This window comes from Panthera onca, chromosome B1, assembly GCF_046562875.1.
Source record: "Panthera onca isolate mPanOnc1 chromosome B1, mPanOnc1 haplotype 2, whole genome shotgun sequence".
Lineage (NCBI taxonomy): Eukaryota > Metazoa > Chordata > Mammalia > Carnivora > Felidae > Panthera > Panthera onca.
Window position 1 is genome coordinate 40,992,445 of NC_138342.1, and position 14,449 is coordinate 41,006,893.

Consider the following 14,449-nt stretch of genomic DNA (forward strand, 5'->3'; position numbering starts at 1 on the left):
CTGTGGGGGCGGGAGTGGACATGGGGACATGGTGTTGTAGGACTTGGTCCTTCAACTGTAGGATCTGCTGATATGTCCAAGTAGTGTCGGAACTGAGTTGAATTGTAGGCCACACAGCAGGTGTCTGAGAATTGCCTGGTGGTGTGGGAAAAGCCATGCAATACATACATACACATCTGGAATTGATGACCAGAACGACTACCTCCCTTGACCACAAAACCCCTGTCCATGACTAGAGAATCTCTCTGCTCCCTGTTGTAGTAAAAGTCTCCCACACAGTTGTCTCTGTACAGTATTTTACTAGCTTCCCTTCACCCTCTTTTCTCATCTATCCGTTGCAAGGCTTTCTACCTTCCAGTCCGCAGGACTGTTTGTTGAGGTCACTAATGACCTCCATGCCTCCTGAAATCTAAAGGTCAGTATCAGGCCTCATCTGACTCCACAGCAGCACTTCCCTCCCTCCTTTTTGAAAGACTGTCTTCGCCTGGACTGCAAAATGCCACACTCCTGGTTTTCTTCCTCCTCCTATGAGATGGTCTTCCTCCACCTCTTTCCCAGCTCAGAACACTGAAGAGCCCAAGGTCAGTTGTTGGCCTTCTTGTCCACTGGCATTTACCTCTAAGTGACCTTATCCAGTCTCAAGGCCTTAAATTCAAATTTGGGATTTGTCAGCATATAGATGGTGTCTCTAACCCCACTCTCTCTCCTGAGCACTAAGCTCAAAAATCCAACCATCCATTTGGATGTCCATTTGGACATCAAATAGGATCTCAAACTCAACTCTTTATACATCTCCTTAAATCTTCACCTGCCCCCAACATTGCACCTCAGTAATAATACCATCATTCTTCTAGAAGTCACTACTTCATCCTAACAGAAAGTAAAAAGATGAACTGAAAAAACAACAACTCTTCTTAGATGCAGGAGAACAGTGAGGTCATAGGGCAAATCAGAATTCCCAGAATTGAAGAAACAGACAAATACAGAGTCACAACTTATAGAATAGAAACTTCCATGGAAATCAGTGCCAGGGTAAGAAAACCTGAACTTTAATTGGCAATTTGCTGGAGGTTCAGTGTGGACAACTTTGAGAGGTTAAAAACTCCAGGAATACCCAGTCATAGGAGAAATTCTACACTTTTATTTATGAGTTTTATCTCCAAGAGCTAGACCTGGTTCTCATAATGAATATCAGAGAAAAATCCCTTCATGCTTCTCAGTGGGAGGGGGTGGGGGTAAGAATATTCCAAAGCATTCTATTCTTCTTAACAAGGTCAGTCTTTAGGAGAAACTATTTAACCAAAGCCTAACTGACCTGGGGGAAAGGAAATACCCAACGGCCAGCCCACTCTAGCCATCCTTTCCTACCTAAGGGGGTAAAGGGAGAACTGAGAAGCACTTGTGAAATTCACAGTCCAGAGGCACAGGCTCACTAACACACTGACACCTCATCACAGAACCACAGAACACTTCTCTCCCCCCACCTTACCACATTACTAGAGGTCTATTTACAGCCATTTACTCAAAATCAGTACATCATGTCCAGCTCTGAAGAAAAAAATTACAATGCATACTGAAAGAAAACACACACACACACACACACACACACACACACACACACACACACACGGTTCGAAGAGACAGAGTAAACGCCAGAATCAGACTGGGATATGGCAGGAATGTTGGAATTATCAGGCCGGCAATTCAAAACAATTATGATTTATATATTTTCAGGGCTCTAATGGATAAATTAGACAGCATGCAAAAAGAAAGGGTCAATGGAAGCAGAGAGATGGAAATTCTAAGAACCAAAAGAAACAACTAGAGATCAAAAACACTAACAGAAATGAAGAATGCCTTTAATTGGTTTATTAGTAGCCTGAACTTGGCTGAGGAAAGAATCTCTGAACTTGAAGACAGCTCAATAGAAACTTCCCCCCCCCACCCCCCAAAAAAAAATAGATTAGAAAACTAAAAAGAAAAAAGAAAAAAGACTGGGGGCACCTGAGTGGCTCAGTCAGTTAAGCATCCAACTTCAGCTCAGGTCATGATCTCACAGTTTGTGAGTTCCAGCCCCACATTGAGCTCACTGCTATCAGCGTGAGCCCACTTCAGATCCTCTGTCCCCCTCTCTCTCTGCCCCTCCCCCGCTCAAAAGTGAATAAAATATTTTTTAAGTTAAAAAAAAAAGAATTAGTTGAATCAGTTTAAAAAAGGAACAAAAAAGGCTGGGAAAAAAAAAAGAATAGAATATCCTAGAACTGCAGGACAACTACAAAAGATGGCATATATACATAATGGGAATAATAGAAGAAGAAAGAAAGGAACAGAAGAAATATTTGAAACAATAATGCCTGAGAATTTTTTCAAATTCACGTCAGATACCAAACTACAGATCAAGGAAGCTCAGGGACCGCCAAGCAGGATACATACTAAAGAACTACAACCAAGCATATCACACTCAAACTACAGAAAATCCAAAATAAAAAGTCCTGAAAGAAGCCAGACAAGGTAAACACCCCACCTAACGAAGGAGCAAAGATAAGGATTACATCCAATTTCTCAGAAACCATGCGTGCAAAAAGAGAGTGAAGTGAAATATTCAAAATGTTGACAGGAAAAAACCACCTGGAATTCTGTACCCTGCAAAATCATCCTTCAGAAATGATGGAGAAATAAAGACTTTCTCAAACAAAAACCAAGGTAATTTGTTGCTAGAGGACCTGTTCATGTACATAAAGAAAGGAGAAGCATCAGGGAAGGGGTAACGAAGGTAAAATTAAAACTTCTCCTTATTCTTAATTGAGCTAACAACAGTTTGTTCAAAGCACTAGCAACAATGTGTTCAATTACATATGCTTATGTAAATGAAATGAAAAATAGCAATGATACAAGTAAAGGGAAGGGTGAGAGGAAACAGTATAGTATTATTTGAAAGCGGATTTAGATTAGTTGTAAATGTACATTGCAAACTCTAGGGCAATTGCTAAAAACAATTTTTTAAAATACAATTAATATGATAAGAAAGGAGGGGCGCCTGGGTGGCTTAGTAGGTTAAGCATCCAACTTTAGCGCAGGTCATGATCTCATGGTTCATGGGTTCGAGCCCCACGTCAGGCTCTGTGCTCACAGCTCAGAGACTGGAGACTGCTTTGGATTCTGTGTCTCCCTCTCGCTCTCCTCCCCTCCCCTGCTCATGGTCTGTCTCCCTCTCTCAAAAATAAACAAACATTAAAAAAATGCTAAGAAAGGAGAGAAAACATAATTATATAAAATACTCAACTTAAAACCATAAAAGGCAGAAAAAGATTAGAATACAAAACAGAGAACGCAGAACAAGGTCACAATCAGAAACAGTAACAAATATGATAGTTATTAATCCAACAACAGAAATAATCAATTTGAACATCAATTGTCTAAATGCACCAATTAAAAGAAAGAGACTGGCTCAAAAGAGCAAACGAGGCAGACTGCCTACAAGAAACTCACTTTAAATATAAAGACACAAATGGATTAAAGTAACTGCATGCAGAAAGATGTGCCATGCTAAACACTAATAAAAAGAAAAATGGAATAGCTATATAACTTTCATACAGAGCAGATTTAAAAGCAAGGAAAGTTATCAAGGATAAAGAGGACGACTACGTAATGACAAAAGGGTCAATGCTCCAAAACCTAACGATCTTCAATGTGTATGTGTCTAACGAACATCAAAATACATGAGGCAAAAACTGATAAAACTGCAAGGGGAAATAAATGAATCTACTATTATAGTTGAAGATATCAACACTCCTTTCAGAAATGAACAGATTTAACAGGCAGAAAATCAATAAGGACATAGTTGAACTCTACAACAGCATCAATCAGCTGGGTATAATTGACATCCCTAGACCACTTCATTCAGCAAGAGCAGAATAACACTCTTCTCAAGCTCACATGGAACATTCACCAAAATAGACGACATTCTGGCCCACAGAATACAACTTAAGGAACTTAGAAGAACAGAAATCCTACAATGCCTACTCTCAGTTCACAGTGAAATTAAACTAAAAGTCAATGACAGAAGGATAACTGGCAAATCACAAAATATTTGGAGATTTAAGAACACATTTTTAAATAATACGTGATCAAAAAAGAAATCTCAGAAGAAATTTTAAAATATTTTGAGCTGAATGAAAATGCTTAAAATTTGTGGGATGCAGCAAAAGCAGTGCTTAAATGGAAATTTGTAGTAGTAAATACATATATTAGAAAAGAAGATCTAAAATCAACAATCTAGGGGCGCCCAGTGGCTCAGTCGGTTAAGCGTCCAACTTCGGCTCAGGTCACGATTTCAGTTTGTGAGTTCGAGCCCCGCGGCGGACTCTGTGCTGACAGCTCAGAGGCTGGATGGAGCCTGCTTCGGATTCTGTGTCTCCCTCTCTCTCTGCCACTGCCCAGCTCATGCTCTGTCTCTCTCTCTCCTCCAAAAATAAACATTAAAAAAATAAATAATAAAAAATGAAATGAAATGAAATGAAATGAAATGAAATAAAATAAAATAAAATAAAATCAACAATCTAAGTTTCCACCTTAGGAAACTAGAAAAAGAAGAGCAAATTGAATTCAAAGGAAGCAGAAGGAAAGAAATAATAAGAATTAAAGCAGAAATCAATGAAACTGAAAACATGAAATCATTAGAGAAAAATCAATGAAACCAAAAGCTGACTAAGAAAAACAGGAGAGAGGACATAAATTACTAATGAAAAATGAAAGAGGGACATCATTACAAATTCCATGAACATTAAAAGATAAAAAAGTACTATGAACAACTATATGCCCACAAATTTAATAACCTAGATGAAATGGACTAATTCTTTGAATAGATAACCTGAATGGCCTTATATCTATTTTTCAAATTCAATCAATAATTAATTTAATTTGTATTCCCAAACTGAAAGCATCAGGCCCAAATGTGTTCACTGGTGAATTCTACCAAGCATTTATGGAAAAACTATAACAATTCTCTACAATCACTTTCAGAGATTAGAAGCAGAGGGAATACTTCCTAACTTATCCCATGAGGCCAGCATTACCAAAACCAAAGACATTACAAGGGAAGAAAACTATACAGACTAATATCACTCATTAACATAAGTGCAAAAATCCTCAACAAAATATTAGCAGTAATGTATAAAAGGAATTACACACTATGACAAAGTGGGATTTATCCCGGACATGCAAATACGGTCCAACATTTGAGTATCAATTAATGTAATCCATCATGTTAACAGGCTAAAAAAGAAAAATCACATGACCACATCAACAGTTGCAGGAAAAGCATTTGACAAAATCCAGTACCGAGTCCTAATAAAAACTCTCAATAAAATAGGAATAGAGGGCAACTTCCTCAACTTGATAAAGATCATCCACAAAAAAACTACAGCTAACATCATACTTAATGGTGTGATGAAAAACTAGAAGTTTCCCCAATAAGATCAGGAACAAGGCAAGATGTCCACTCTCACCATTCCTTTTCAACATTGTACTGAAGTCCTAGCTATACAATAAGACAAGAAAAGAAAAGAAATGATATACAGATTGGGAAGGAAAAAAATAAAACTGTCTTTGTTTGCAGATAACACAATCACCTAAGGTGAAAACCCAAAAGAACACACGCGCGCACACACATCCATAACTAATAAGCAATTATAACAAGGTTCAAGGATACAAGGTTAATATATAAAAGACAATTGTGTTCCTATATACCAGCAGTGAACAAGCAGAATTTGAAATTAAAAACAATGCCATTTACACTAGCACTCCCCCAAAATGAAATACTTGGGTATAAATTTAACATAATATGTACAAGATCTATATGAGGTAAACTACAAAATTCTGGTGAACAAAATCACAGAACAAAATAAATGGAGAGACAGTCCATGTTCATGGACAGGAAGACTCAATATTGTCAAGATGTCAGTTCTTCCCAATTTAATCTATGTATCCAATGAAATCCCAATCAAAATCCCAGTATGTTACTTTGTAGATATCAACAAATGGACTCTAAAGTTTATACGGAGAGGCAAAAGACTCAGAATAGCCAACATTATATTGAAGGAGAACAAAGTTGGAAGACTGACACTATCTGACTTCAAGACTTAAAATAAACTTATAATAATCAAGACAGTATCATATTGGGGGAAAAAACAGACAAACAGATCAATGGAACAGAACAGAGAACCTAGAAACAGACCCACATAAACACAGCCAAACTGATCTTTGACAAAAGAACAAAAGCAATACAGTGGTACAACTATGGCCTTTTACACAAATGGGACTGAAACAAATGGACATCCACATGCAAAAAAAAAAAAAAAAGAATCCAGACACAGATCTTGCACCTTTCACAAAAATTAACTCAAAAAAGATCATGGAGGGGCGCCTGGGTGGCTCAGTCACTTGAGTGTACGACTTAGGCTCAGGTTATGATCTTGCAGCTCGTGGGCTCGAGCCCTGCATAGGGCTCTGTGCTGACGGCTCGGAGCCTGGAGTCTGCTTCAGATTCTGTGTCCCTTTCTCACTCTGCCCCTCCCTCGCTTGTGCTGTCTCTCTCTCTCTCAAGAATAAATAAAACAGTAAAAAATATTAAAAAAAAAAAAAAAAAAGATCATGGACCTGAATGTGAAATGCAAAGCTATAAAACTAGAAAATAACAAAAAGCAAAAACCAAGATGACCTGGGGTATGGCAATGACTTTTCAAATACCAAAGGCACAATCCATGGAAGAAATACTTGATAACTGACTTCATTAAAATGAAAAACCTACTATGCAAAAGACAGTGTGAAGAGAATGAGAAGCCAAGCCACAGACTGGGAAAAAAAAATACTTGAAAAAAAAAACAAACAACAAAAACACCTAATAAAAGATTGTTATCCAAAATACACAAAGAAATCTTAAAAGTAAATAGGAAAATAATTCGATTAAAAAAATGGGCCAAAGACCTTAAAAGACACCCAACCAAAGAAGATATGCATACTGCAAATAAGCATATGAAAAGCCGCCCACATCATATGTCATCAGGGAAATGCAAATTTAAAATGAGATGCTGCCCCACATCTATTAGAAAGGCCAAAATCCAGAATGACTGACAACCACAAATGCTGGGAGGGACATGAAGGAACAAGAACTCTTACTCATTGCAGGTGGGAACACAAAATGGAACCACCACTTTGGAAGACAGTCTGGAGGTTTCTTAGAAAACTAAACGTACTCTAACCATATGACCCTGCAGTTGTGCTCCCTGGTATTTACAGGCGTTGAAAACATGCCCACACAAAAACCTGCACACAGATGTTGAACACAGCCATGTTTATAATTGCCAAAACTTGGAAGCCACGAAGATGTTCTTCAGTAGATGAACGGATAAACTGTGGTCTATCCAGACAACTGGAACATCATTTAGTGCTAAAAAGAAATGAGCCATCGAGCCAGGATATATAGGAGCCTTAAATACACAATGCTAAGGGACAGAAGCAAATCTGAAAGGCTACACAGTAAATGATTTCGATTACTGGTTACTCTGGAAAAGGCAAAACTATGGAGGAAGTAAAAAGACGACAGGTTGCCAGGGGTTAAGGAAGGGGAATGAACAGGCAGAGCAGAAAGGGTTTCAGGGCAATGAAAATACTCTGTAATTATAACAATGGATACATATCATTATACATTCATCCAAACGATAGAATATACGACACCAAAAGTGAATCCTAATGTAAACTGGGTAATTATGATGTGACAATGTGGGTTCAACAACTGTAACAACCGTACCAGTCTGGTGTGGGGGGGGGGGGGGGGGGGTCCTGATGATGGGGGACAGTGTACATGAGTAGGAGCAGTGGGTGTACGGGAAATCTCTATACTGTCAATTTTGCTGTGAATCTGAAACTGCTCAAAACAAAACAAAAGGCTTTATAAAGAATGTCTATAAAAAATAAAGATTAAAAAAAAATGTTAGTGGGGGGCGGGGGGAAACTCTTGCCTTATCTGATCAGGCTCTGATTCCAGTCGTTCCCACACATCTTACAAAACAGGTTTTCAGTTTTGGTTGCCATTGAAACAAAAAAGTAAAATTGTTTGGAAATTTTTTTAAATGACATACATGTAGCTGTATCAAAGACAATGGCAGAATTTCAACTTATCATAAACTGCTCTTTCCATTAAAATTAACTTTTAAGGGGTGCCTGGATGACTCAGTCGGTTGAGCGTCCAACTCTTGATTTCAGCTCAGGTCATGATCCCAGGGTCATGGGATCAAACCCCGCATCAGGCTTCATGCTGAGTATGGAGCTTGCTTAAGATTCTCTCTCACTCTCCCTTCACCCCTCCCCTGTTCACACTCAAGCTGGCTCAAAAAAAAAAAAATTAACTATTGAAAATAAAGTTTGGGGGTGCCTGGGTGGCTCAGTCGGTTGAGCGGCCGACTTCGGCTCAGGTCACAATCTCGCGGTCCGTGAGTTCTCGCGGGCTCTGTGCTGACAGCTCGGAGCCTGGAGCCTGTTTCGAATTCCGTGTCTCCCTCTCTCTGACCCTCCCCCCTTCATGCTCTGTCTCTCTCTGCCTCAAAAATAAATAAACGTTAAAAAAAAAAAAATTGAAAATAAAGTTTGTTTCATCAAAAAATTTGGATTTTTTTTTCCTGCACAAACACGCAAATAATGTTATACAAAAATGAGACAGAAATCACTGCAAAGACTGGTTTTCTACGGCCTGTGAAGGAAATCAATTTACAATACACTAAGTGGCATAAAAAAATGCAAAGTATGTGTTTATAAGCATTTTTCTAGCGAGAGGTCCACAGCTGTCAAATTCTCAAAGAGAGCCATGCATGACCCAGATAAGACTGAGAATGGCAATGTCTTAGGTGTAAGTGAAATCAAGACATTCGCCCACTATTTAATACTAAGGGTTCTACTACCTTCGTTTATGAAACCTTCTCTGACTTCCATCCTGTGTACATAGCTCCTTTCCACAGACATAAAAAGAAAGTAATTTATTACCACCCAAGTATTTAGAAAAGGGCTAGGGAGGGGCGCCTGGGTGGCTCAGTCGGTTAAGCCTCTGACTTCGGCTAAGGTCATGAACTAGTGGTTTGTGGGTTCGAGCCCCACATTGGGCTCTGTGCTGACAGCTCAGAGCCTGGAGCCGGCTTCAGATTCTGTGTCTCCCTCTCTCTCTGCTCCTCCCCTGCTCACACTCTGTCTCTCTCTCAAAAATAAATAAAGATTAAAAAAAATTTTCTTAAAAAGTGCTAGGGAACATCAGAAGTGTTCATTATTAGATACAAGAGAACAACCGGAAGTCAATTAAATCACCCCAAAACTTTTTTGGTTTTGTTTTTGAGAGAGAGAGAGAGACAGCGTGCGAGCACAAGTGTTGGGGAGACACCAAGGGAGAGAGAGAATCTTTTTTTTTTTTTAAGTTTATTTGAAAGAGTGAGCGAGTGTGAGTGCATGCGTGTGAAGCAGGAGGAGGGGTGGAGAGAATCCCAAGCAGACTCCCTGCTGTCAGCGCAGAGCCCCACAAGGGGCTCCATCTCACAGACTGTGAGATGAAATCAAGAGACAGACACTTAACCAACTGAGCCACCCAGGCACCCCTAGAGAGAGAGAGAAAGAGAATCACGCAGGCTTCACCCCAAGCATGGGGGCCCACAGGGCTCAATCTCACAACTATGAGATCATGACCCGACCCGAAATCAAGAGTCTGGTGCTTAACCAACTGGGTGCCCAGGCACACAAACCCCCACCACAATTTTTTTTGTTTGTTTTTAAGGATACATTCACATCTGGTTGACAAGACCCTGGAAAATTGGGCCATATAGGTTATGAAAGGCCCATAACCTCTAATCCAAAGGGGAATTTACCAAATAATCCAAAAGTAGGTTAAAAATTGTGTATCCAGAAAGATGCTTAACTGTAATAGATCAGTCAAAACCCGGGCTCCAAAGACTACCTGTGGGGATTCACTTAGAAGTTATGCGACACGAGGTAAGTTTCTTAACCTGTTTCCATGCTTATTAAAAAAAAAAAAAAAAGGGGGGGGGGGATGGAGAGCTTGGGTGGCTCTTTTTTTATATATATTTATTGACTTGGGGAGTGCAGCTAAAAGTCTGATTGACTTATTGTGAATCTTCCATGAATTTTCAAAGAACCAAATTTCAGTAATGACTCTAAAGCAATCAAAAAAGAACAACTGTTTACTATCAAATTCTTGTTTCCCTTCTTTTTTGCATACCAGGTCTCTTAAATCCTCAGAAATGTTTACTAAAATCTTCTTGCATTCCTAAAAATTTTGATACGTTTACTGTCTATGTTATTTGGCATATACAGTATTATCTGTATTCTAATTTCCTTAAAACCTACACTTCTTGTCACAACATAATGTTATTCTTTACGCTCTTTAGTGTTTGGGGGGGGAGGGAGGGGAGTATTTTGAGAGAGAGGGAGCGATAATGAGCAGGGGAGGGGCAGAGAGAGAGAATCCCGGGCAGGTCTTTCTCTGTAGGCACGGGGCCTAAGGAGGGGCTCGAGATCACGAACCTCGAAATCATGACCTTAGCTGAAACCAGGAGTCCATCACTTAACCGAGCCACCCAGGCACCCCTATACTATTTAGTGCTTTTAATTTAAATTCCCTGTGTCTAATTTTTTTGTATTCACAAGAATGTTGTATTTATGTGCTCCTCCACATATATTAAAACTTTATTCACTCTGTTTTAAAAAAATACTCAGCACACAGTAAGCCCTCTGTAAGGGTGTCCTCACTTACTTAAAAATACTAAGCATCAACTAGGTGTTAGGCACTGTGCTAGGTGGCTGGGAATATGTCAATGAAGATGTTGCCCTCTTGTAATTTACTTGCTAACAGTGGCAGATGATAAACTACATATAATAAGTAAATGATGGCGCACCTAGATGGCTCAGTCGGTTGAGCGTTCGATGTCGGCTCAGGTTACGATCTCATGTTTGAGAGTTCGAGCCCCGCGTCAGGCTCTGTGCTGACAGCTCACAGCCTGGAGCCTGCTTCGGATTCTGGGTCTCCCTCCCTCTCTCTGCTCCTCCCCCACTCACACTCTATCGCTTTCTTAAAAAAAAAAAAAAAAAAAAAAAAAGTAAATTGTGGAGTATGAAAAGGTGAAAAGAGCTATAAAAAAAAAAACAAAACATGGAACTTCAAGCACTGGGCGTGGTAGGAGTTGCAATTTTTCAATGGAATGCAGCTTATTGAAAAGGTGACATCTGAGCAAAGAATTCAAGAGGCAGCCAGGTGAATATCAGGAGTATTCGGGAAGAGCCAAGCCCTAAGGCAGAAACATGCCTGGCACTTCAGAGTGAGAACAAAAGGAGATTACAGCAGATGAGCGAGGGCAGGAGTAGTAGGAAAAAAGGATCAGAAAGGTAGGAAGAGACTGACTCAAGCATGGCCTACAGACAAATGCGCCTGAAGTGGAGGCAGGAGCCACTGCAGGATCTGCACAAGAGTAACAGGACGGTCGTGCGTGCTAAAGGAGCGCCCTGGCTATTGTGCTGACAAAGAGCACAGGGGAGAAGCACAGAAGGGGAGCACCTCTCGGTGGCAGGCTATGTGTGACTGAAGTGTTAGAAAAACCCTGGTCTTTCAGCATGAGAAATTGCTCTTGGATTCGGTTAACTGTCTAGCTCTGTTCCCCAGGAAACCATGAATGTCAGAAACCACAGAATGTCAGCTGTGTTACTAGGCAACATGGCTTATGGTAAAAATGACCCATTGGTAAATTGCTTGGGTCTGAGAGGGACTAAAAATACCTGGAGAGTGGCTGTAACTTTGGACTTCTCCTAGTGTGGTGACTCCTGTAATCGAGCCTGTACCCCGTGGGGATCCTAGAAACCTTGCTCATGGGTGGTCATACAAGGTAATGGCTTTTGTGGAACATGCAGCTTCTTAGGTTGGCTACATACCCCCTTCGTGGGAGCCTCATTATTCACACCTAAGCTCCACCTGAAGGAGGGGGCACAGAGAGTAGTTCTGGCTATTCTTCTTTCTTCTTTAAAAAAATAACATTAAAAGTAAACTCTAGGCCCACTGTAGACTTGAACTCACAACCCCCAGACCAAGAGTCGGGTGCTCTACCGACTGAGCCACCCCTGGCTGTTCTTTCAGAACTGCCACCAGGACCTCCCAAAAAGAACACTGGTGCTTCTCTGCTGACAAGTTGTGTTTCCTGTCCCATATCCTCATAAGTGAATGTGATGTCACATACGTATTGCCACAGGCCACAGGTCTGGTTGAACCCTACTAAAATTCCCTGGGTGGGCACTGTTCTAATGCAGTAGAATACGCAAGAAATAGCAGTAGCATGGACCAGGATGGCAGTGGTATAAGTAGGAACAAATAGTAAAATGTAAATATAATTTGAAGGAGGAGCTCATAGGATCTTCTAATGAATAAAACATGGGATGTGAAAGAGGAAAGTCAGGGATGACACCAAAAATTTTGGCCTTAGCAACTGGAAAGATGGAGTGGAAAATTGGGATAGGGGAAGAACTGGAGATCCGGAGTTCAATTTTAGACAATTTTGAGTTGAGGGTCATTCTCAACTCACTTTTCCCTTCTGTGACCCAAGATGGCAGCTCCAAGTATCATGAGCTCATATAACAACATCCAAGAGAAGGGCTGTACCTTCATATACCGAAGGAAACTAGACTCCAGCAGACTTCTGTGTCACTATCCCGAAACCAATCGTAAGCAAGGAGAATGGAACATAATGGGCTTTAGGCTGAGCCATATTCACAAACTACCACCTTCAGAATGGAGGCGAGGGAAGTCCATGAAACTCATGGGCACTAAATATCTGGACAAAATTGGGCCTCTATTAGCAAAGGAAAGACACGAATAGGTACAGTGTGTGTCAAAGGTATTAGATGAACCATCCACATCAACGTGGAATAAAAGATTAGTCACGCGGAATAAAAGATTAGTAATAAAGAACAGGTACAAAATAAGACAGGGAGCCAGGCTTCGGTAAGTGAGAGGAAGTGACCTACCTTCTGTTCCATGAAAAAACATGTAGACAAATCCTGTGACATTATACAACAACCAAGAAAAGATTCTAAATGATTTGAGGAAAAAACAAAAATGAAGACTCTGACTAAAATCAGAAACTCTCAACTGCAGGAGAGCAAGGTCTCAGAAATTTCTAAAGTGAAATAATTGTGACCTAGATTTTTATATTCAAATGATCCATCAAGTACGAAAGCAGAAAAAAGACACTTTCAGACATGTAAGGGCATTACTTGAGGGTATTCTCTAGCAACAAGGATGAAACCCAATAAAGTAGATGCGAGAACACAGTGGAAATGATCCAAGAGTGAAATGAAAAAGACGTCCCAGGATGGCAGCTGTGCAGCAGAAATAGACAATAATTCATCCTATTAAAACAAAATTAGTGAACTCCATGAAAGGAAGAAAGGAGTGGACTCCATTCAAAAGATACAATCACTAAGAAGCTGGTTTAATGACAGGAATGCATATGTTTCTTTTCTCAATAAAAAAAAGAAAATTATGCAACAGAAAATTCCCACAAAATGCTGATTGTTTACCCAGTCTTCCTCCCTTACTGCTTGCTAAAGAAACCTAATTGTTTTTTCTCTTTCTTTTTAAGGTTATCAGGTAAAATCACAGGATTAGAGAAGGGAGCCTCTCTCCCAGACCCATGGGACAAAGTCCCTGTAGATCTAAACTAAGCCTGGAAATCCCAGTCTCCTCTGCCAGTAATTGGCCTGAGCAACTGCTCCTGTCCCACTGTAGAGAAGCTGTTCGTTTCCGGCCTACGAGACATACAGGAAAATCATCTGGGGAGCTTCTTGAAAGATTTTCCAAGATGAAAAGAGATAGGACAGGGAGGAAATCTGTGATAATGGATGTTATTGGGCAACTGGCGAATTTGAATATAGACTGTCTTAGATGATAGTATTGCATCACGGCGGACATGGAGAGGTACCACCCACATAAAAACAACTCACCACCAGGCGGAGAAGTATGGTTATGCTGTTAGCTTCATCACGGTTGGCTTCGGCTGTCAAGAGGAGATCTCGGTGTTCTCTGGACAGCTCAAGCTCATAACTGAGAAAGGTACAGGCCAAGCCATTTCTACCCAACACAGAACGGTTCTAATGGACAATCCTGCCTCCAGGTCTGCTCCTTCTGCCGGCAGACAAGCCACCACAATCTGATGGCTCCACTTGCCCACTACTGTTTCCTTCTTTTTACATTTGTGCAATCCTAATCCTGGCCTCAGCATCTGCTTCTGAGCAAATACAAATGCTAAATTTCCTGAATTTAATCACTGTTCCACGATCACATGAGGAAGTCCTTTCCTTAGATGATATGCAGTAAAGCATTTAAGAATAAAGAGTCATGATCTCTACAATT

At 40.3% G+C, this 14,449-nt stretch overlaps 2 protein-coding genes across 15 annotated transcripts in view; one reads left to right on the forward strand and one right to left on the reverse strand.

Moving 5' to 3' along the window:
• FRYL (FRY like transcription coactivator) overlaps positions 1 to 14,449 on the reverse strand; it is a 267,113-nt gene that overhangs the window by 234,315 nt on the left and 18,349 nt on the right. The window lies entirely within an intron of this gene.
• LOC132693334 (uncharacterized) overlaps positions 11,772 to 14,449 on the forward strand; it is a 37,057-nt gene continuing 34,379 nt past the window's right edge. For all 4 annotated transcript variants that reach the window (XR_013555293.2, XR_013555292.1, XR_013555294.2 and 1 more), the window contains exon 1: positions 11,772 to 11,930. Coding sequence is in view for 1 of the 4 variants with exons in the window: in XM_078446134.1 (XP_078302260.1) it covers positions 11,914 to 11,930 (17 nt within the window). In the remaining 3 variants the exon portion in view is untranslated. The remainder of the gene's footprint in view (positions 11,931 to 14,449) is intronic.